The 24662-nt window shown below is 45.8% G+C and overlaps 1 protein-coding gene and 1 long non-coding RNA gene across 2 annotated transcripts in view; one reads left to right on the top strand and one right to left on the bottom strand.

The window, feature by feature from the left end:
- The window catches only part of LOC310830330, a 371459-nt gene that overhangs the window by 36494 nt on the left and 310303 nt on the right, over nucleotides 1-24662 (top strand). The gene's annotated exons all lie outside the window — the stretch shown is intronic.
- Nucleotides 800-24662, bottom strand: part of NGFR (nerve growth factor receptor) — a 63012-nt gene continuing 39149 nt past the window's right edge. The window contains exons 3-7 of the mRNA XM_083709631.1: nucleotides 23808-24167; nucleotides 17150-17227; nucleotides 15376-15592; nucleotides 10549-10709; nucleotides 800-6569 (exon numbers count right to left, since the gene is read on the bottom strand). Of these exons, the coding sequence (XP_083565757.1) occupies nucleotides 6268-6569; nucleotides 10549-10709; nucleotides 15376-15592; nucleotides 17150-17227; nucleotides 23808-24167 (1118 nt within the window). The 3' untranslated portion in view covers nucleotides 800-6267. The remainder of the gene's footprint in view (nucleotides 6570-10548; nucleotides 10710-15375; nucleotides 15593-17149; nucleotides 17228-23807; nucleotides 24168-24662) is intronic.

The following is a 24662-nucleotide window of genomic DNA, read 5'->3' as shown; positions in this document are numbered from 1 at the left end:
CCAATCAGAAGGTCGGCGGTTTGAATCCCCGCGACGGGTTGAGCTCCTGTTGCTCAGTCCCTGCTCCTGCCAACCTAGCAGTTCGAAAGCACATCAAAGTGCAAGTAGATAAATAGGTACCACTCCAGCGAGAAGGTAAACAGCATTCCCGTGCGCTGCTCTGGTTCGCCAGAAGTGGCTTGGTCATGCTGGCCACATGACCCAGAAGCTGTACGCTTGCTCCCTTGACCAGAAAAGTGAGATGAGCGCCGCAACCGCAGAGTCGGCCACGACTGGACCTAATGGTCAGGGGTCCCTTTACCTTTATGAAACTGCAAAGGAGCTTGCCCTTGAAGAGACTGACCTCCAGCCAGCCATACGCCAGTCCCAGGGAAATTCATAACACCAGTTCATCAATTATGGCAAATTTGCTTGAACATGTCTATTAGTCAATGCAAGCAAAAGGGGGTCCAGATCATCTATCCCTAAGAGCAAACATCTGTGTCTGAACTGGACCATCTAGAAGAGATTTATGCACATTGACTATGTTTACCTAAATCTACTCAGTTTGTTTATTTTGATTGCAAAGTAAACTTGGAGGGGGCTGCAGAATTTAGAAGGCTTTTTTTTTTTTTGGAGGGGGTAGGTGGGTTGTCAGTTTTGTACAACGAGGGGGAGGAATGTGAAATCGTAAGCTGTTTGGAGAGCCACAGATGAAGGCAGGGAAAAGGAGAGCAACAGGCTGAGACCTGTCCGAGCTGAAAATAAAAAACTGCCTCTTCCTCTGCTGGATTGCTGGAAGACACGTGAGACACAAACGGACACAGGTACACCTATTTATTCACATCTGAACAGTACACAGTTACAGTTGTCCACGCAGCCACTACAACATCATCTAAAGTCACCTTTCGCCCCCTCCCCCGCCGTCCCCTTTGAGTCATCCACCCATGCAAACTGAAAAGCCAGGGGGAAAGGGGCTTTTTGGACAATCACCGTGAAACCTACTGACCAATCCAATCGCTTCTGTTACAGAAATGTTTATTATTGGTAAAGACTGTTTTAATAAACTGGCATTTGTATTACAAGCAAACCACGGGACGGGGGAACAAGAGTATTAACAAAATAGAAACCCCACGCATCGCAACAAAGAAATGTAAAATATAGGCAGCGATTTATTTATTTTTAAGGTACTAACTTTGGCTATTTCCTTTTTCTTTTATAATACTTTTCTCCCTCTCTCTTGCTTTCATTCTAGCTGTGAAATTCTGAACCAGATTTAGAAATATGCCAACCAAGTTTTGTGGGGAAACGTAGCTTTCCAACGTTTATTTTCTCTTTCTTTCATGCAAAATACCTTTAGAAACTTAAGCATGTGTCTGACATAGAAGACTCTTCTCCATGTGAAATCAGCTTATTCAGCATCAGTGTCCATTTTGCAACCACGTTCTGTATAATCCGCGACTCCCCATCTTCCCCTGTCTCATAGTTGGTTCTCAGCTTAAGAATTTACCATCTGTTGACTTATTGGGTGGGGGAGCGAAACACACACATTTGGCGTTCTTCTCCAAAGGCACACATGTTCTCATGAATTTAAGATTGAGGAGGGCCTGCATATTCATAAGAAGAGGCCAAGGACCCGTCTAGTCCAGCCTCATGTTCTCACAGTGGCCAAGCAAATGCCCGTGGAAAGCCTGCAGGTATGAAAACAGCACTCTCCTCTCCTTTCCAGCAATATACAGAATTCCTGGTGCACTGCCTCTGATACTGGAGACAGGACATGGCTGGGCGAGTAGCCATCAATAGCCTTAACCAGCAGGCATTGGTCTAATCCTCTTTTAAAGCCATCCAAATTGGTGGCCATCACTGCCTCTTGTGATTTCTATCGACAACAACCAAAAGGATGCTCAGTATCTTTCTGCTACGTTCAGCTGAGCAGTCATCCCGAGCTGCTCGCACAAAGGTTTCACGGAACTTCTAAACGATGCCTGCTCTTCATGAGGCAATCGTTCCGATTTATTTGCCGAGAGGTTATGCTGCTCCCCATCCACCAGTCATTTACCCTACGCGTTTTTATTCCATTTATTCCCATTGCTTTCCTAACAGCACAAGGTGTGTGTTTTTAAAGGTGGATTTGCTGTGCCACGTTACCATAGCACTTATCTGCTCATCTAGCTTAGCTATGCAAAACTAAAGTTCCAGTATGAGGTGGAATCCCTCGCTTAAAATAGCGATGGTCTGGAGGCAGCTTTGATAACCGTGAGATTCCTCTTTCCGTTCCGCAACTCTGTGATCTTCCAGAGGTAGTAAACTGGGGTGTTACAGCTGGACCTGTTCCATGCACATTTATTAATTAGAGATGGTATCCGTGGCCTCTGTCCTATCAGATAAGAACACTGCCTGATTTTGCTACAAGCACAGCCTACGGTGGAGTGTACTGTTCTTCCGGCCAGGGTGGGATGAGTCCCAGAAGGAAAACAAGACTTCCTAGAATCTCTCAGCTAATGCAGCAGGTTCTGTTAAGTTCTGGCGAGTCCTTGAAACCTTTCCAGGCTCCTGTGCATAGTTCACTATCTCACTGGCAATATGGCAATGTCAGGGATTCTGTGAATGTGCAGGGAGGCCTAATGTGGCCCAGAAACATCCTCCAGGCCTCTATGCTCATCTGCAGAGGTCTTCGGTGTGCTACACAATCACTGATTTCATCAGGCATGTGGCATTTTGCACATGCACATGGAGGTCATTCCGCCGGTCTGGAATTCCATGATTGCATTCTAGAACGTGGACCAGAAGGGACAGAACCATAGACTCACAGGGCAGTAGAGTTGGAAAATACCCCCCAAGGGTTATCTCATCCAACCCCCTGCAATGCAAAAATCTCAGCTTAAAGCATCCATGACAGATGGCCATCCAGCCTCTGCTTAAAAACCTCCGAGGAAGAAGAGTCCACTACCTTTCAAGGGACAAAATATTTCCAATGAAGCTTTTTGGAATTGGCAGCCCATGGTTCCGCCATCTCTATTTTAAAGAGTTTGACATCAAAGCTGTTAGTTTAGTTAGAATATATGGCACTATGCTCTCACCAACAGTGGTCAAACATTCTCTGTTGTTCTGTTCATAGATAGTAGCTACTACAGAGCTATGCATACACTCTGGCTAGGAGTTACCACCACCAGTTTTGTCCCACCAGTGTTAGAACTACGATCAAAGTAGGTGGGGGGGGGAATGAGATTGAAATTATTATGTTTATTATTTTTTGCATGCAGAAATAGACCCACCAAAATGGGGGAGGGGGTAATTCTACACATGATTGTCCGCAATGATCCAAATTTCACCAGTGCTTTTATCTTGCCTCTCTTCTCTAAGCATGAAGATAGGATGGTGCCCTCACAAAAAAATAAAAAAAATTAGGGGCATGCTTGGCTGCAGTGTGCCTCAAGGGGACAGAATGGCTCAACAGTCATGGATGGTCAAGAAGAGTCAGATCGTTTTGCATCATCTTCTTGCTTCTCTTGGGTAGCCCCTGAAATATAGGGTGCATTTCTCCAACAGAAGGAGAAGAAACGGTGTGAGGGGGGGATCATGGTGGTTGATGGTTGAAGGACCACCCTAGAGACCTTCTGACCAAGGTTAAGATGGGGGTGGGCTATAGCTCAGTGGTAGAGCCTTGTATGTAGAACACCCCAATTCCTAATGTCTCTACCCATAAAAAAAAAATCTGGTAGGCCTCTATCTGAACCATTGGGGGGCTGCAACCTGCCAGAGTGGACAATACTGAGATGGATAGGCCAATGGGTTGTCTAAGGATATGGCAGTTTCATGCTTTTCTTGTGTAGTCCATTCTGTTGGGAATTCCATTCCTCCGTGCTGCAGATGTGTGATTGTTGTTGTCACGCGTCTGCGTTTACATTCCACAGTGTTGGATGTCATGGGACGGGAAGTTCAGATACGCTGTTTCCGTGATATTGCTTTTGCTCTTCTCTTCTCTTGCCGATGAAGAAAGTAAGAGGAGCCATGCTTTCCTTTGTCCTGTAAATAATAAACGTAGTGCTTCGTATCTACGCCTCAAGCCTCACTTTCACTGTCTGCTGATATCTGCTGATACTGTGTGCAGGTGTTTACAAATACCTGTCGCACCAGTGGCTCGGGAGGAAGATTAATCACCCGAGTGGCACTTCGAAGGGAGTAACACACCATCTGTGGTGTTGATTTCCCAATACATTCTACCACTCAGGACTTGCATACTGGTTCGCCACATCTTCTGGATTTTTGTCCACCTCTTACTTAGAGATTCTGGCCATCTGATGCCAACAGCTTGTAAAGGAAGTGGTAGTCCCAGTTGTCTGACAAGAGAGAGGTTTAAAAAAATTTAAAATTAATAATAAACCCTAGATAGAACTGCCACTCAGTTTTGCCTAGAGCAAATTTTCAAGGCAAATTGAGATGTTCCGGTTTAGGCAAAACACTGGAGAAATTATTGACGGAAGCAAAATGTGTTTTAACCAGAAAAGCAACCTTTCTCGGAGGGCTGCCATATACTCCTCATCACACCCAAGTGTGGGGCTGGAAAATTCTCTTGCATTCCATCCCAGCTTTCTTATGTATTGGTTTCCATCTCTTCCTAAAGCCCTTATATGTACTTCTGTGGGTGGGTGAAGAGGATCCCTTTTCTGCATAATTCCAGTCCAGAGAGACAACAGGAGCAGTGCGATGACCTCCTTTGGCAGGCTCCGCAGTGGTTCAAAATGCTGCAAACTTTCAAACATCACAAGTTCTCCACCAGGTCTACACATATCTTGTAATATATATCAAAGGGGAAGTGATGATCCCAGTTCACTTTAGTTGGCCCATTGACTTCAGGTGGATCCTCTTAACTTATGGAAACCGTCCCCATCCCCCCAACCCTTTATGTTACTTTTTGGGACCCTCTAATATTTACGAAAATGGGTGGGGATAGGGGAACACCGGCAAACCATAGAGGTTTAACACCCGACCCAAATCTAGCTCTGAGTCTTTAGCGTAGAACCAACAGCCCTCCTCTCTCCACCTTATGTCTTAAGGCCACCCAGGGGGACTTTTGCTCACCCCTTTTTTTAATGCAACAGAGGTAATGGCTTTAATAACCCACAGTGATTGGTTCACTAGTCTGAGGAAAAATGCAGAGCATCGCTTTTAATTATGTCTCACGAACACAACATCTGGGATAACATCGGAGGCCAGGTTTATAGGATCACAGTGATTAATACAATTCCCACTCATTAACGACAATGTTTGCACTGTTAGTTTGTTTGCCTTGGCCAGCTCTGCTCTCTCAAGTATGGCTTATAACCCCTTTTTAAACTAGCGCTGTCCCATTTGGGGACTGGCTAGCTTTGATCAAACCCAGCAAGGGAGCTACGGGGCGAGGTTCAACACAGCTTTGCTGAACTATGAGGAATGCATCTTGAGCAAGAAAAAGAGAGATCAGGGACCAAAGACATTCTTGATGTTGCCATCAACGCATGGATGGAAACATGGATGGGGGTCTCCTCCTAAGCCTCCGTCCATATACTTTGAGGTTTGATCTTCACAGTGTCAGTTTTGACAAGCCAGAAATCACATCCTTCCTCCCCTCCCAGAGACGCTCCCTGAAGATAAAGTCTCCATCGTGTCCTCTTAACATCCTCATGCTCCAGATCCATATATTCATCCTCTGTCAGCCTCCTTCAAGTCCGTCAGCCACGCAACACATTCAAGCCAGGCTGCCTTTTGTATTTCTTGGCTTAGGGGAACACAGTGCCTAAAAAGGATGGGGCAGTGGCTGAAGATTGACAATGACAAGTGAGGAAAGAAGATCCATAGAGACAAGGATGGAGAGGCACATAAGATGGCCGTTCAGAGGCACCTGGAAGAGTGAGACCAAACTAGCAGCATCGACTGGGTGCAAGTTCTGCAGGACCAGCAAAATGCTGTCAATCCATTTTTTCTTGAAACACACACACAAGCAATAACATTCATTCCAGTTACCTTCCTCTGTTTCTTTCTCCTTTGTTTAGCATCTTACTGTCTGCTACAGGTAAGAGGTATTGGGTGAAAATACTGGGGAGGAGGAAGAAAACAACCCACAACCGATGCAGTGCATTACAGGGTTGCTCCGGTGCTCCCCAGAAACGATGGTGGCCATGGGGAGACTAAGCTCCATTTTGTTTTCCTTCATGTGTCTTCACCCCGAAAGGCATTGGTGAGGGAAAAAGCAGGGTGGGGAATCACAGAGGGGCTGGCCCGTAGGACCTCTGCCCCGCCTCCCCTGCTTCAGACTGGCGAACTGGCAGTGGACTCGCTGTAGAGGCTTTCCACAATGTCCCCCCGTTGGATTTTGCGCAAGGCGGTATAAAGGGCGTCCATCGTGGCGCTGTCTTTGCTGGACCAGTCGGAGAGGAGGGCGCGGACAGGGTACTCCTCCTGAGTGAAGGAGTCTATGTGGTCCTCCTTGTAGCCCAGCTCTCCAGCCAAGTGGCGCCAAGTCTCCTCGGTAGAACCATTCAGCAGCTTCTCAACTTCCTCCCGTTTGTTGACAGGAAGGTTGGTGTAAAGGTTCCCGTCTCCTTTAAGGCCTGGAGTGGGGAGAACAGGGGTGGGGAGCACAAAAGGGGTTACGTAGGTACAAAGTCAACATCCAGCCCACCTCAGAAGCCAAGAAGGCCTGGATCTGTCCATGGGATAGCAGGCCTGCATCTGACCATCAGTGCCCCACTAGGAACTGAGGAAGTTGCCTTAACCCGAGTCAGGCCATTGTCCCGCCCAGCTCAGAGTTGTCTACACCAAGGGCAGAGAACCTTTTCGAGCCAGAAGACCAGATATTTATCTCCCCAACCCATTGCAGGCCAAAGCTGCCTGGTGGTTGGAGTCAGTCACTTGTAAATCACCTGATGTCAGAGTATCATCAGGTTTTGCTTCTCCAATCAGAGATGGATTTTGGTAATATGGCACCCTGGGCAAGGACAAGAATTGGTGCCCCCTGACTTTGAGTAGGTATTATTATTATTATTATTATTATTATTATTAACTTTAGAAGATATCTGAAGCCTTTTTAATGTCTAATATTTTATTGTGTTTTTATATATGTTGGAAGCTGCCCATAGTGGCTGGGGCAACCCAGTCAGATATTATTATTATTATTATTATTATTATTATTATTATTATTATTATTAATCCTCTCAGCTCAGCACCCAGGGGGACCATCTGCGCCACCCTAAATCTGGTGCTGCTCTGACTGTCAGGACTTCAAAGCAAACTGCAGGGTTTTCCAAACAGCCCTTTGTAAGCATCTTCACATGGGGATGTTTACAAATGGCTTTTCAACACCCCCCCCAACCCTCCCACACTTCTCCTTTAAACTTCCACAGAGGGTTGAAGCAGAAACACAGAGGGGAACCTTGAGCAGGGGGTGCTCCTAGTGCCCAACAGCCGATGGGGGTGAGATGTCTATGTTCCCACGCCCCTCATTTCTCTTTAAGCTTCCTTGGAGTTTTGAAGGAGAAACATGGAGGGAGTTATGATTCTATAGGTCTTGGTTGACCACAAACTTGACATGAGCCAACAGTGTGACGTGGCAGCTAAAAAAGCCAGTGCAATTCTGGGCTGCATCAATAGGAGTATAGCATTTAGATCAAGGGAAGTAATAGTGCCACTGTATTCTGCTCTGGTCAGACCTCACCTGGAGTACTGTGTCCAGTTCTGGGCACCACAGTTCAAGAAGGACACTGACAAACTGGAACGTGTCCAGAGGAGGGCAACCAAAATGGTCAAAGGCCTGGAAACGATGCCTTATGAGGAACGGCTAAGGGAGCTGGGCAAGTTTAGCCTGGAGAAGAGGTTAAGGGGGGATATGATAGCCATGTTCAAATATATAAAAGGATGTCACATAGAGGAGGGAGAAAGGTTGTTTTCTGCTGCTCCAGAGAAGCGGACACGGAGCAATGGTTCCAAACTACAAGAAAGAAGATTCCACCTAAACATTAGGAAGAACTTCCTGACAGTAAGAGCTGTTCAACAGTGTAATTTGCTGCCAAGGAATGTGGTGGAGTCTCCTTCTTTGGAGGTCTTTAAGCAGAGGCTTGATAACCATATGTCAGGAGTGCTCTGATGGTGTTTCCTGCTTGGCAGGGGGTTGGACTCGATGGCCCTTGTGGTCTCTTCCAACTCTATGATTCTATGATTCTATGAGTTTGAAGGCTTTCTGCATTTTGAAGCGCAGGCTTTCTCTCTCTCTGTTTCTCTGGCCACAGCGGCAGTAATGGTGTAGGAAGGCCCTAAGCCAAGCTGCTCTCTGAAGTGCGGTCCCCCCCCCATCTGTAAACTTTGAGAGGGGGCTGTTTCAGAGACCAGTTTAGCAAACTGCTTTGACAGCCTCCCATTTGAGCAAACAAAATGCCAACAGAGAATAAGAAGAAGAGTTTGGATTTGATATCCCACTTTATCACTACCCTGAGGAGTCTCAAAGCGGCTCACAATCTCCTTTCCCTTCCTCCCCCACAACAAACACTCTGTGAGGTGAGTGGAGCTGAGAGACTTCAGAGAAGTGTGACTAGCCCAAGGTCACCCAGCAGCTGCATGTGGAGGAGTGGAGATGCGAACCCCGTTCACCAGATTACAAGTCTACCGCTCTTAACCACTACACCACACTGGCTCTCAACAGAGAGTTGGTGGCGCCAGAAAAGAGTCTGTTGGGGTATGAAATGTGGGAGTAAGGAGTAGAATGGAGAGTGGGCCATACTTAATGGTGGGAGAATTACAATGGAAGGCAACGTATGTCGAATACAAGTGCCCCAGTCAAAGTGAAAATCAGTCTTAACCCGCGGGGGGGGGGGGATATTTCTCTTCCAAATATAGATAGAAAGATGGTGGATGGAGGGATGGATGGAGGCAAGCATCTATTTTTAAAATAAATCTGCTATGCTCACTAATTTTCAATAATCATAATCAGATTTACTCATATACTAAAGAACACTAAGCTGCAATGTGTCCAGCACCATACATGGATTGTACTGAATTATTGTATTAATTTGTATGCAGCACAATCTATTTATAACGAAGTGGCCGTGCGAGAGGCAAGTATACAGGATTAGTTCTGTTCCATACTATTTTTTTAACCAAAATAAAAATGTTCTAGTGGACCTAACGAATTTGGTAAAGAAATCATTGTACGGTTTTGTTTCAACTCTTCTTGATATTTGAATAAAAGTCTCTGCCCCGCGCCAGCATCATTCCAGTGATGATACATATTTGCCTAATGGTAGACAGGTCCTGCTGTCCATCCCTGAATTACTCCATCGATCTGGAGTGAAAGGTGATCTCAATTTCCAAAGGAAGAAGTGGGAAAGATACATCCCTTTGCTTATTTGTTTTCATAGAATTGGTGAGTCAGAAGGGACCCCAAGGGTCTTCTGGTCCAGCCCCTGCAATTTAAAGCTTTGCAAACGAAAAAGGCATTTAAAACCACCAGTTCTAAATAAAGAACATTGGGGGGTGGGGGAATAGATTTAGGGGGCCTATCATTTCAGTTCGGTAACCCAAAATACCTTGGTTTTAAAAAACAACCCTACATTGAATATTTTGGGGCTCTGTGCAATACACACAGAGAGAGATGGATGGATGGATAGATAGATGAATAGATTCATATTTGCTTGGGGAATACAGTGGTACCTTGGTTCTCGAACTTATCTGTTCCGGGATTCCGTTCGACTCCCAGAACCGTTCAAAAACCAAGGCCCGGCTTCTGATTGGCTGCAGGAGCTTCCTGAACTCAAGCGGGAGCCGTAGAAGCCACGAAAGCTGTGTTGGACATCCAGCTTCCAAAAAACGTTTGCAAATCGGAACACTTCCTTCCGGATTCACGGAGTTCGGGAGTCGATTTGTTTGGGAGCCTAGCCATTCGAGTTCCAAGGTACCACTGTATTTGTTATGCATTTTGCTTTCTGCATCGGAAGTCTGATTGCTCAAACGGCCCTGTCCTACAATGCTCCTTTTCTGTTTGGAAATCAAGATGGAATTCCCCATCATTTGAATGGGCCACTACAGAGTCTGTGGGGCGATGGAAAAAGAGGACTGACCTTCTCCCCTTGTTTTTTCTCTCATTGTGTTTTGCTTGGTTCACCAGCTTCTGCCAGTTGCAACTAGAGAAGCTCAGTCCAAGGGTGCCAAGTTGAATAAAATATGGGGGGGGGGGAGGTAATTGATCACCAGACCTGGTGCACCCCCCCCCCATTTGAATGGCAATGCCTCCTTAAATATCTTATTGGGGGGGCCAAAGGGAACTCGGCCCCTAGGAGTTGGCTCCTACAATTCAGAAGTCGGAAGAGCATGAAGCTCTTAATCTCAGGATCGTGAGTTTGAGCCCCACGTTGGGCGAAAGGTTCCCGCATTGCAGGGGGTTGGACTGGATGATCTTCATGGTCCCTTCCAATTCTACAGTTCTGAGATTTGCAGGTGACAGCCTGAACACGCTCGGCAGCTGCTGCCCCCTTGTCCCTGAAGCTGGCTGGTGTCCCTTAGGCCTTCCTCCCTGTTCACCCAGCAGGCCATCCCCCTTGCCTTGCATGGACGCCGTCTGTGTTTGCGGCTGTTGGTCGTGGAGGCTTTGGCTGTCGACCGAGATGCCGCTATCGCTGTGGAGCTTCTCCCCTTCCGGCGAAGGCGTCTGGTTAACAGGGCGGTTGTTGGCGCCTTGCTTGTTCTGCTTGCAGCTGTTCCACCTAGAGGTGAAAAAGCAGGGAACAGCTGAGCCTCAGATGCTCATGCCTCCTTTCCCAGATCAAGGTAGACCACAAACTTGGCCCGGTTGCCAACACGGTAGATTGCTCCCTGCGGATCACAATGCTTTGGGTGTGGTGAGCCCAATCTTCTCAGGGCTTGCTCAGGCAAACCTCGCGGCAGGGACTGTTTCTCCAGTCCAGGCATGAGGTTGCATTCGTCTGCACTGGCTCCTTGATTCTCAGCAACCAAAGTTTTCATGGAAGTCCACAAAGGCTCATATGGAAGGAACAGAGCCTGCATTTATCTCCCTAGGACACTTCCCGTGCTGAACCAGAAGACCATGAAGCCGCCCTCTGGATCAGGTGGGAAGGGACACACCTTTGGCCCTCCACTTGTCACTGAACTACAACTCCCACCATCGCTGGTCATTGGCCATGCATGCTGGGGGGACAGAGTGCAGCAACATCTGCAGGGCCAAAGGTCTCCTACACTTGCTAGGGGTGAACCTTCTAAGGATGGGGTTCAGCTATCAAGTAGCCCAGCAGGCTGGTTGCAACCCCACCCCAGCCATTCGACAGCTAGACTGGTGACTGGGAATAGCCACCAAGATCATATAACACCGGTCTTGAAATACCTACATTGGCTTCCATTACGTTTCCAAGCACAATTCAAAGTGTTGGTGCTGACCTTTAAAGCCCTAAACAGCCTTGGCCTAGTAGACACTGAGGTCAAACTCCGAGGGCCTTCTGGTGGTTCCCTCGCTGCGAGAAGTGAGGTTACAGGGAACCAGGCAGAGGACCTTCTCGGTAGTGGTGCCCACCCTGTGGAAGACCCTCCCATCAGATGTCAAGGAAATAAACAACTATCTGACTTTCAGAAGACAACAGAAGGCAGGCCTGTTTAGGGAAGTTCTTAATGTTTGATGTTTGATAGTGTTTTTAATATTCTGTTGGGAGCTGCCCAGAGTAGCTGGGGAAACCCAGCCAGGTGGGCAGGGTATAAATAATAAATTATTATTATCATTATTCCAGGGCTGCCTACAAATCTGAACTTTAGTGCTGGTGGCGCTGTGGGTTAAACCACAGAGCCTAGGACTTGCCGATCAGAAGGTCGGCGGTTCGAATCCCCATGACGGGGTGAGCTCGGTCCCTGCTCCTGCCAACCTAGCAGTTCGAAAGCACGTCAAAGTGAAAGTAGATAAATAGGTACCGCTCCAGCAGGAAGGTAAACGGTGTTTCCGTGAGGTGCTCTGGTTTGCCAGAAGCGGCTCAGTCATGCTGGCCACATGACCCAGAAGCTGTGCGCCGGCTCCCTCAGCCAATAAAATGAGATGAGCGCCGCAACCCCAGAGTCGGTCACGACTGGACCTAATGGTCAGGGGTCCCTTTAACTTTTAGCTCATCACTAGCCAGCTCTAGATTTTGGTGGGCCTAAAGGATGGGGGGGAGTGCATGTTTAAACCTGACTCTACCTAACGTGCATTTCCTGAAACAGCAAGCAAATGGAAACGAAGCCCATAAATACACTAGTGGATATTATATACACAGGCAATGGCCGGTTTGCGCAGAAGTTATGTTCCTGACCCCGTGTGCATCTCAGAGCAGAGCGCATAAGCCAATCTAGTCCAACATCCTGTTCTCACAGCAGCCCAACAGTTGCCTGTGGGAAACCAGCGAAGCAAGACCTGAGTGCCACAGTTCTTTCCCACACATAATCCCAAACAACCGGCATTAAGAGGCACCCCTCCTCTGATACTGGACATAATAAAGCCATCATGGCTGGCATTATCCCCCAGGCGTGTAGCTAACTCCCTTCTGAAGCTGTCCGACTCGGCTGCATTCCCCACATCTTGCAGTAGCGAATTCCGTTATCTTAACTATGCACTTACTACGGAATAGCCAAGCCTTGTTTACTCACTTTTTAACAAGGCATTTCAACAGCATTTTCAACAAAACATCCTGCTCCAATGTTTCCCTGTTCAGCATTTCTTCCCCTCCCCAACCCTTGGAGCATAGAAAAGGCAAGCTTTTGTTTTTTGTTTTTTTAACGCACACAATGGAACAGCTGTGTAGTATCCCCAGATGTAGGTGATATGTTGTGCAGCTGTTCAGTACATAGATTGGCTGGTTATGGCCTGTATAGATTACTCAAGACATTTCCTTCTCTATGGTCGGTCTCTCCTGACTACCATTCAACTCTATTGCTTTAACCCTTGCCTTTTCAAATCTCATTGCAGACCCTCCAAGTGTACCCATTTTTCAGGGACAGTCCCGGATTTACAGAAGCCATCCTGGTTTCTGATTTGATCCCAGAATGTCCCACTTTTCCTTAGGACATCTTTATACAACCTTTATAGAGAAAGGTTGAAGGGTATGGTAGGATGTCCTTATTTTATCAGAGAAATGTTGGAAGCTATGGAGTTATGTGACCCCCAAGCCAAGGAGATAAGTTACTATATAACCTCTAGAACACCTCTGAAGACAGCCCTGTCCAGGGAAGTTGTTTAATGTTTAATGCTTAATTATGTTTTTATATATGTTGGAAGTTGCCCAGAGTGGCTGGGGCAACCCAGTCAGATGGGCAGGGTATAAATAATAAAGTTGTTGTTGCTGAATAGGATGTCTCTGTTTTCATCAGAGAAATGTTGGCGGGTATGTCATTGCCTTTGTATCAATTCGTCCCCAATTCCCCAAATTGCAGTATGTTTGGGGGAATAATCATGATCAAGAGTATAATGTGGGTAGAGTTAATAATTAACAGTTTCCCTCCACACCATGGTTCAAATGAAAATCATCCCCCTTCCCACCAACACACCCAACATTTAGAGCTGAGGAAAGGGGGGATTGCCAGCCAAACCGTAAATTGTTATTTGGATTCCAGAAGCAGAGTTGCCAGTGGAGACCATCCCATTAGGGCAAGTGGGGCACAGCCTCAGCCTGCCCTCATCCAGCTCCCAACTGCCTGTCTCCTTACTTACAACTAGACTAAAGGGGATAGAAATACAGGAGCATAAGGTGTTGAGGCTATCAACTTCAGCATTGTCTACACTGACTGGCAGTGGCTTTTTGGGATTTTCAAATGGGAAGCACTCCCAATCCTACCTGGAGATACCTGAGACCTTTTACAGGCAAAGTAGATCCTCTGCCATTGAGCTACAGCCCTTCCCCAGATGTGGATGGTACTGGATCTCTGACTCTTCCTCCTTAGTCTCAGTGTAGAACTCAGCAAAAGTCTGCCAGTTACTTCCTCTGGCTCCCCCTACTGTTGGCCTCCCTTCCTGCCGCCCAACCAATCCCTACAGGCAACAGCCTACAGCAAGCGCTGCTATTCCACCTGCGGCATAAAGCAGATTGGCAACGATTGCCAAAATTTCCATGTCTGGAGGCACCTCCTTGCACATTCCGATGAGGAATCATGAAGCAGCCTTCAAGGGCTGGTTTCTGGGAACCCAACAACACAGAAGAAGACTCCCAGATCTAGGCAATAGCAGCTGTCTGGAAAAGACATAGGCTTGACAATAATGGTATGTTGGCAGGTTCAGAGACTGTTTCCCTGCCATATGGGGCAAATGGAGGAGGGTGCCAAAACCTACACCAACCCACACAAGCAGCTTGAAGAGGAAGGAGAAAATGGGTGTGTATTCTGCTGATGAGCATCAAGGATGCTCAAAGACCACCTTGCTTGCCCCCAAAGGGATAAAGGCATTGCGAAAACTCCAAGCAGATGCTCATCAAAATGCCTTGCCTCTGGTGCTGCTGCCTCCGCCTCCTCCCTGCCCTGTTACCCCCATCCCCACCACAAAACCTACTTTGGGGCATGGAAAATCCAGAGGTGACTTAGTATGTGATGGAGCACCTTTCCCTGCAGAGGACAGGAGTGGGACTGATGGTGCCCAGTGGGAAAGTGACACTCTCTGCACTAGGGATGGGGGAGAAGTGTGATCCAGTTCGCATTTAAAGGCGAACTTACCTAATTCACACTTTCTGAAACAATCTGCAAACTGAAACACAACTATCCATCAAAATCCACCCTTTTCTGAATTTCAAAGCGCAGTTCTCCAGCCAAGAAACATGTACAAAAATTCACGTGCTAGTGTAAACTGCACATATAAATGCATACATTCCAAGAATAAAATACAAAAATACATTGTGTTAGTCAAAAACTCATTTAAAATGTGTACATTGGAGGGAAATTCATACAGAAATGCTTGTGAATTTTCACAGGATTATTTTCACTAAAATCTGCAAATTTCTACGGTAAAGTGGAGAACTGAATTTAACACTGGGAAAAAATGAGAAATGGAATGGATTGAAATTGACAGATTTGACCATCCCTACTCTGCACACATTTCTAGCTGGGAAAATGGGAATCTAACACAGAGCCTCATCTTATTGGGTTGCAATTGCATCCCAGTTTCAAACAGCTCTGCCAAGACCAGAGAGCAAACAAAGTTGCGTTGACCCTTCCCTTGACCCAAAGTAAATTTCACAAAAGGAGGATAGTCGTGCGGCAGAGGAAGTGGCAATGATGGGAGCAGCTTGTAAGAATGGGGTGGGCTTAGGGTGTGAGTAAGATTGGCCTTTGTGAGTGACCCTAATGAACGTTGATGATGTCCTTCTTCTGCACAATAATCCTCTCATTTCTGAACCTTGGGAGCATGCTTACCTCTTGAAAGCAATGTACGCCACCAGCCCCACCACCACGGCTGCCAAAATGGAACAGTACACAGGAATGAGGTTGTCCGCTGTGCCGCTTCGGACCACAGGCTGGGAGCTACCCATGACTGTGGTTGCTGTACCAGCCACGGTGCTACCAGAAACATCCATGATATCTGGGCCATCTGTGACCTGAAAGGGGCCTTCAGGACTCCCAGGTGGAAAATCTGCAAGGAAGCAAAATAGCAAATGAGTCACTAGTGTGGGAAATGGGAGGCTGCATTTCAGAATCACAGCTTTCAAAATGTGTGTCACTGGAAGGGACTCCTTTTTCCATAGCATAATATACTATATAAATTTGCTCTATGAGCCTTTGCACAAGGCAATGCCCCCTTTTAACAATATGCCACTGAAGAAGGCTTTGGAAGTCAAAGCACACCAGGCACGCTTTCTGAAATGTATCTGTTATAAGCAGATTTCTCCTCAAATCATACACGGTTTTGTTCAGATTCCTCAGTAAGTGTTGTCAGGGTTTCTTTTCTCTCTGGATTCCATCTGTGTTATTTAAGTGACTTTGCTAACAGAGAGGGGAGATTGAGAATGGGATCAAGGAAAGAGTTACCTTGCTGGCTGCTACTGGCATAAGTGCTTCTGTTGGTACTTGCAAGCACATTCTACTGAAAGTATACAAACCTGAACTCATAGTCTTGACTTTTAGCTTCTTTGACCTCTATGGTGTTCTACCTCCCCTCAGAAATCCTCAGGAATTGTAGCTTTCGGAGCGTGTCAAAAATTCTGCTTTAGTGACTTAAACTATTTCACACAGTTCATATTTCCAACGGAGTCCTTCCATGTTTGGAGTTATACCAACCAAGTAAATGAGGAACTGGTTCAACCAGATCAGAAGAAAGGTGCAAAGAGCCATTGTGGTGTGATGGTCAGAAACTTAGACTACGCCCTGGGAGACCAAGGTTCAAATCCCCATTTGGCTGTGAAGTTCCGTGGATGATGTTGGGCCAGTCACTCTCTCTCAGCCTAGCCTACCTTACAGGATTGTTGCACTGGTGAAATGAGAAGGGAACCATGGAAGGCGCATTAGAAGAAAGGTGGTATATAAATACAGTGGTACCTTGGGTTACGGATGCTTCAGGTTACAAACGCTTCAGGTTACAGACTCTGCTAACCCAGAAATAGTACCTCAGGTTAAGAACTTTGCTTCAGGATGAGAACAGAAATCGCGTGGCAGTGGGAGGCCCCATTAGCTAAAGTGCTACTTCAGGTTAAGAACAGTTTCAAGTTAAGAACAGACCTCCAGAAGGAATTAAGTTCTTAACCCGAGGTACCACTGGACCTCAAGGACCACCCCTGCCCATATAAACCATCCTGGACTCTGCATTCATCATCTGAGGTCCTTCCTTGTGTGCCACCTGCATGTGAGGTCCGGAGGGTGGCAACACAAGAACAGGGCCTTTTCTGTAGTGGCTCCCCATTTGTGGAATGCTCTCCCCAGGGAAGTTCACCTGGCGCCTTCATTATATATATTTAAGCTCCAGGCAAAAACATTCCTCTTCAACCAGGCTTTTGGCTGATTCATATTCTACAGCCTTTTAAATGTGTCTGTGGGAATTGGGGGGGGGGGGGGTTTGCTGTTTTGTTTTACTTATTTACTTGTTTTTATCCTGTATTTTATTTTGTGAACTGCCCTGAGATCTTATGATCTAGGACGGTATATAAATCTAATCTGAATAAATAAACAAAATGTCACAAACAAACATCAAAGGTACCGTGTTGAGGAGCTGTGGTTGCACCCGTGGTGTTGGACTCCAGTGTTGGTGCAGCTGTGGTAAACCGTGGGTTAATCGCTGCCAATAAAACAGAGAAGAACTTATCAGGGGAGTAAACAAAATTTCAAGAAGGTGTGACCATCATCAAAAGTCTCATTTTTTGTTTTTGTTTTTTTCATTTGCTTAAGCTCACTGATTCCAACAAGAGAAGGCCTGTGGGGAGGTTGGGGGGTAGCCAGGCCTGTGGAGCCATTTCACAGGAGAGGCAGAAGTAGTGACTGGGCCACTGAAGGGTTTAGTCTGGGTGCAGGAGACCTGATTGAAACCACTGCCCTGCCACAAAGATTACTTTGCAGCCTTCGACAAGTCACTGTCTCCCAGGACCAAACTGACACTCGTGCCAGGAGATCAGGGATCTGAGCTGCTGATGTTTCATTTTTTAAAGCTGAAATGAAGTCACAGGGAACTGTCAATTTGGGACATTTCAAATGTAAAGTTTGGATTTGCATTTCGAATGGGTTTTCATCTTCAACATTTACTGTATTTTTCGCTCTATAAGACGCACCAGACCACAAGACACACCTAGTTTTTGGAGGAAGAAAACAAGGAAAAAAATATTCTGAATCTCATAAGCCAGAACAGCAAGAGGGATCGCTGTGCAGTGAAAGCAGCAATCCCTCTTGCTGTTCTGGCTTCTGGGATAGCTGCGCAGCCTGCATTCGCTCTATAAGACGCACACACATTTCCCCTTACTTTTTAGAAGGGGAAAAGTGAGTTTTATAGAGCAAAAAATACGGTAAATTATTTCGGCTTGTTGACATCTCTTGGTTACTTCAATTTTTTGGCAGGCCTGGAGAAAGAAACCTGTTGTTCCGTCAAGCTCACAGGTACCATTTCAGGTTATCTATCAAATGATGTCACCGATATCAAATATCAGTGCATGTTGCAGGTCATTCACAGGTCTGCAAAAACAACAACAACCACTTGTGGTCCCCCCCCCCCCAAAAAAAAATTATAATGAATATTTACTGCCATCTGACACATTTTGCCCACATAGCATTATTGACAACCTCGGCACTACAGCCCTTTGGATTTGCTTTAGTTCAAGATACTGAGTCAAGCTACCCCATATAAGCAGGCGATACTCTTTCCCCTACACCTCTTCCCACTCATTTAGGGCTTCCCATCCAGCCTTGGACCTGACTCATCCCTGCTTAGCTTTACAGAATTTGGCAGTGCCTAAGGGAACAGCTGTTCTTTCTGCTCTGCAGCCTTGACTCCCGCCCTCCCCCCACACACACCTGAAGCCCTGTTACATCACAACAGTTGCTTACTCATTGTCAGGGGAATGCAGGTTTGCTGATCACATTAACTCCACCCCATTGTCAAGGGAATTCCTGGCAAAGGTTCATTGAGTGTCCACACATCAGTTTCAATCCCAACCATTTCCCATCTTCAAATATACACAGTGAAAAGGAACAGCTGTTTGCCGTGACTTGATTTGTGTCCTGTTTCCAGGGGCTCTGAGGGCTAAATTTGGTGCTGCCTTTGCTGGGAAGCCTCTTTTATAGTTAATTGTTCTTATTAAGATTTTATTGGGTTACAAAAGTACATCTTCTGGCTCTCTTTGAACCAGATGTTTCACTGCTCCCTAGATCTTGGATGAGGGACGCAGGTGGCACTGTGGGTTAAACCACAGAGCCTAGGACTTGCCGATCAGAAGGTTGGTGGTTTGAATTCCCGCGATGGGGTGAGCTCCCATTGCTCAGTCTCTGCTCCTGCCAACCTAGCAATTCGAAAGCACGCCAAAGTGCGAGTAGATAAATAGGTACCGCTCCGGCGGGAAGGTAAACAGCATTTCCGTGTGCTGCTCTGGTTTGCCAGAAGCGGCTTACTCATGCTGGCCACATGACCCGGAAGCTGTACGCCGGCACCCTCGGCCAATAAAGCAAGATGAGTGCTGCAACCCCAGAGTCGGTCACGACTGGACCTAATGGTCAGGGGTCCCTTTACCTTTACTAGATACTGAATAGAACAAGAACCCTGCATTTCTCAGATCTACAGTTCCCACTCTTCTTCATACACCTTTTATCATTTCTTTTAAGTTAATTAATAAAAGGTGTGTGAGCTAAATGGAGGGTATTGTGTACATTAGCCTGGCCTGGTTCAGGTTAGGGATGGATAAGAGAATGGAAGATGCCAGGAAGAGAAATAGGCACACACTCAGAGTTTTTGTTTTCTCATCTTTGGTGGTTGAAAGAAGGGGAAGATGAGACCACTGGGGAATGGAGTGCATTGCAGTGTGGGCGGTTCTCTGCTGCTCTGTCTCCACATGCAAGTTGAAGAAGGAACATCTGTAGACAGAAAGTCTGTAATCATAGCCTCCTGCCACCCACCAGCTGTAGGGTGTTGGGCTGGGCATGGCATGGGCCACACACCTCAGAGAACAGTTATACAACTTCACAATTTGCTTCTTCCCCTGATCTGTTTATCCATTCAAAGGCTGAATAAGTAGTAGCTGGGTTGTAAGGGGGTGGTGCTGTGGGTTAAACCACAGAGCCTAGGACTTGCCGATCAGAAGGTCAGCGGTTTGAATCCCCGCCACGGGGTGAGCTCCCGTTGCTCGGTCCCTGCTCCTGCCAACCTAGTAGTTCAAAAGCACGTCAAAGTGCAAGTAGATAAATAGGTACCGCTCCTGCAGGAAGGTAAACGATGTTTCCCTGCGGTGCTCTGGTTCGCCAGAAGCGGCTTAGTCATGTACGCCGGCTCCCTCGGCCAATAAAGCGAGATGAGCACTGCAACCCCAGAGTCGGCCACAACTGGACCTAATGGTCAGGGGCCCCTTTACCTTTACCTAAGGGGAGTTCAGAGCTCTGCGGAAATGCATAAGCCCAGGTTTGCAGACGACATGTAGAGCGAATCTCCAGAGAGAAGTGAGGTCAGATGTCAGGGGCTGGACTGCGGAGGAATGGTGGGAGCTGCTACCCCCTTTTTCTGAACCTTCCCAAGGACAGGAGGACAGTATTAATTTAGAATGGTGGTTTGCAGAAGGGCATATTCCGGAGGGGAAAAGCTGGGAAGTACTGGGTGAGGAACAGCTAGAAGAGAAAACGCCAAGAGAGGGACAGCTGGCAGATTCAGTGTCCTTGGACAGCATTCCTGGCCCTCCCCCTTCACCCAAGACTAGAGGGTGTTAGAACAGGAAGCGCAACAGCAACAAGCTCAGATTACCCAATGTAGGAGTGATGTAGATTAATGGGCATGGGGATGACCAACACCATTTCTTTTAGAGATATGCATTCCTTGTCTCTCGCTGTGATCATTAAAGAACTTGTCTGGTAAGAAAGTTCCTTTTGTTTAATCTGCTCATTTACTGCCACTGGGGAAGGAATCTGATTCCCCAATTGAGGTCTAAACCAAAGTCTCATGAGATTTTGAGAGAAATCAAGTTTTACCAAATGCAGTATATGGAATTGATGAACCAGGAGATAGAATGGAAAATCAAGCAAATGAGACAGAGGACATTCGAATCAGCGGACAAATGTGGGAAACTTCTAGCATGGCAACTGAAGAAGAGACAGAAATTGAACACAGTCACAAGCTTGGAGGTGGATGGAAAGAACATTTTTAAACCAAATGAGATCAGCAACTGTTTTCAGAGCTATTTCAGAAGATTATATGCACAAGGGCCGGAAAACGAAGGAGAAATAGAAGATTTTCTTAAGAAATATGGATTACAAAAAATTTCGCAACAAAGTATGTTGGTTTTAAATGAGAAAATAACAGATCAAGAAATAGAGGGTGCCATTCAAAACATGCAATTAGGGAAATCTCCAGGACCAGATGGACTAACCTCCAGATACTACAAAGCATTGAAGGAATGGTTAATACAGCTGCTTAAGGAGGTTTGCAATGAAATATTAGAGGGGGAAAAGGCACCTGAATCGTGAAAAGAAGCTTTTATTACACTTATACCAAAGACTGAAACTGAAAAAAATCAGATCAAGAACTACCGCCCTATATCATTACTTAATGTGGATTACAAAATATTTGCGGACATTTTAGCAAAAAGACTGAAGAGGGTGTTGGTGGAGGAGATTCATAAGGACCAGGCAGGCTTTCTCCCAGGAAGGCATTTATCAGACAATGTAAGGAACATAATTGACATTATGGAAATGTTGACAGTAAATAATAATACAAAGGCAGTTTTAATTTTTGTGGACGCGGAGAAAGCCTTTGATAACATTTCTTGGAACTTCATGAAGAAGAATCTCCATGGGATGGGGGTAGGCCAAAGGTTTGAAAATGGTATAGGTGCAATATACTCTGAACAAAAGGCAAAGTTAATTGTAAACAATGTGGTTACTGATGAACTTTCTATAGAAAAAGGGACATGGCAGGGGTGCCCAATATCCCCACTACATTTTATATCAGTCCTGGAGGTTTTGTTGAATATGATCAGGGGGGACCAGCTGGTAAAAGGAGTTCAGGTCGGAGCCAAACATTATAAATTGAAGGCATTTGCAGATGACTTAGTATTGACTTTACAAGAGCCAGACACTAGTACAAAAAGAGTTTTAGAACTAATTCAAGTTTTTGGTCAGGTTGCAGGATTTAAGTTGAATAAACAAAAAACTAAAGTTTTGGAAAAAAATTTAACAAATGTTGAAAGAGAGAGGTTCCAAAATGAAACTGGGTTAACGGTGGCAAAGAAAGTAAAATATTTGGGGATTAACATGACATCTAAAAATGTGAACTTATTTAAAGACAATTATGATAAGTGTTGGACAGAGGTAAAGAAAGACCTAGAAATATGGTCGAACTTGAAGCTTTCCTTGTTAGGCCGAATTGCAGTGATCACAATGAATGTATTGCCTAGAATGTTATTCTTGTTTCAGACATTACAAATTGTGGATAAACTAGATTGTTTCAAGAAGTGGCAGAAAGATATATCTAAATTTGTCTGGCAGGGCAAAAAGCCCAGAATAAAATTTAAGATACTCACTGACGCAAAAGAAAGAGGGGGGTTTGCCCTGCCGGACTTAAGACTGTATTATGAATCGGCAGCTTTCTGCTGGTTGAAAGATTGGCTACTTCTTGAGAATGCAGACATTCTGGACTTGGAAGGATTTGACAATAAGTTTGGTTGGCATGCATATATATGGTATGACAAGGTTAAAGTTCACAAGGGTTTTAAAAACCATATTGTTAGGAAAGCATTATACAATGTTTGGACTCGATACAAGGATTTGTTGGAAAATAAAACTCCTAGGTGGTTATCACCAATGGAGGCTAAGGAGGTGAGGGAACTTAATATGAAATCTAAATGGCCAAAATATTCTGAAATCTTAGAACAAGAAAGTGGCAAATTCAAATTACAGAGTTTTGAGAAAATAAAGTCCAAGGTACGAGACTGGCTCCATTATTATCAAATAATGGAGACTTTTAAACAAGACAGGAAAATTGGCTTCCAGGTGGAGAAATCGAAATTAGAAACAGAATTGTTAGAACCCAATACTAAGAATTTATCAAGAATGTATAATCTGTTGCTGAGGTGGAATACAATAGATGAGACAGTTAAGTCAGCTATGATTAAATGGGCACAGGACATAGGCCATGACATTATGTTTGCTGACTGGGAACGGTTGTGGACCACCGGTATTAAATTTACGGCATGCAGTGCCTTAAGAGAAAATATCATGAAAATGATTTACAGGTGGTACATGACCCCAGTCAAGCTTGCGAAGATTTATCATCTGCCCAATAACAAATGTTGGAAATGTAATGAGACTGAAGGTACCTTCTTTCACCTTTGGTGGACCTGCCCAAAGATTAAAGCCTTTTGGGAAATGATCTATAATGAAATTAAGAAGGTACTTAAATGTACTTTTCATAAGAAACCAGAGGCATTTCTCTTGGGCATGGTCGGCCAACTGGTGTCAAGGAAGGATAAGACTTTTTTTATGTACGCCACCACAGCAGCAAGGATTCTTCTAGCAAAGTATTGGAAGATACAAGAGTTACCCACACTGGAAGAATGGCAGACGAAAGTGATCGACTTTATGGGATTGGCAGAATTGACTGGCAGAATCCGTGACCAAGAGAAAGAGACGGCGGAGGAAGACTGGAAGAAGTTTAAAGTTTATCTTAAGAACTGCTATAAAATTGAGGAGTGCTAAAATGTTAAGGGGAAGGAAGATGTAGAATTACAGCTGAAATTGGTTGATGATTTAAGGGGAAATCAAGAAGGATAATAAGTTTAAATTTAATTGGCAAAAAGGGTTGCTGAAAAACCGTAAAATAAGGATGCAAAAAAGGGAGAGGTATGGGGAAGTCCGAGAAAGGAGGTTTATGAAAATGAGGTTAAGAAACTATATTTATGTGTTTGTTTGTATTTGTTGATGTTTGTATGTTGTTGTTGTTTTGTCTTAAAATTGCAAAATTAATAAAAATTATTTTTTTTAAAAAAGGGATCTGATTCCCTGAAGTCTGACATCACCCCACTGACCCTGACCCCAATGTCATTGCCTCCCACTCACCCCACTTCATTACCTCCACAAACAGCAGTGAAGGTCTGGAAAGAAATGTTTGTGCATTGTAAGCATGCTCTACCCTTCCTGTTCAATGCACAATTTTAGCCTGTCCGAATGACCCTTACCTCTGCACCTTGCATCTGACGTGGCGGTGCACTCCTTGACAGTGATCTCGTCCTCTTCACACACGGTGCAAGGAAAGCAGGGGTCCACGTGGTTCGCTTCGTCAGAGTACGTCCCCAGGGGGCACTTCTCACACCACGTGTTCTGATTTTCCCCACAGGGGTACACGAGGCCATGGCCCACTTCGCAGATCCGGCACTTCCTGCAAGTGTCACTCCTCTCGTCCCGGTAGTAGCCATAGATGCATTTGCAGACAGTGTTGTCCGACTCCACGCAGGGTGCTAACATGCCTTCCAGGCCCACGCATTCCTTGCAAGGCTTGCAGGGCTCCGTGGCACTCACTGCGTCAGAATAGGTGACGCCTGGAAAGAACAGGAGGAAGCAACAGTCATCCATTGGGCGAGAGATGGGAGACATCATATAGAACTGTCTTTATGGGAGAAGTTGGGGCAGAGTAATCTAGGATGTACTGCTTGCTATACTTTAAAATAAAATTATATGAAGGTAATTTATGGATTGTATTTAACACCAAGTAAGACACGGGTGGCGCTGTGGGTTAAACCACAGAGCCTAGGACTTGCTGATCAGAAGGTTGGCAGTTCGAATCCCCGCGACGGGGTGAGCTCCATTGCTCGGTCCCTGCTCCTGCCAACCTAGCAGTTCAAAAGCACGTCAAAGTGCAAGTAGATAAATAGGTACCACTCCAGCGGGAAGGTAAGCGGCGTTTCCATGTGCTGCTCTGGTTCGCCAGAAGCGGCTTAGTCATGCTGGCCACATGACCTGGAAGCTGTACGCCGGCTCTCTCAGCCAATAAAGCGAGATGAGTGCCGCAACCCCAGAGTCGGCCACGACTGGAC

This window comes from Podarcis gaigeae (genome assembly GCF_964106915.1).
Source record: "Podarcis gaigeae genome assembly, chromosome: 13".
NCBI classification, from domain to species: domain Eukaryota; kingdom Metazoa; phylum Chordata; class Lepidosauria; order Squamata; family Lacertidae; genus Podarcis; species Podarcis gaigeae.
The sequence above is the reverse complement of the archived record's forward strand: the minus strand, read 5'-3'. Positions and strand labels throughout refer to the sequence as shown.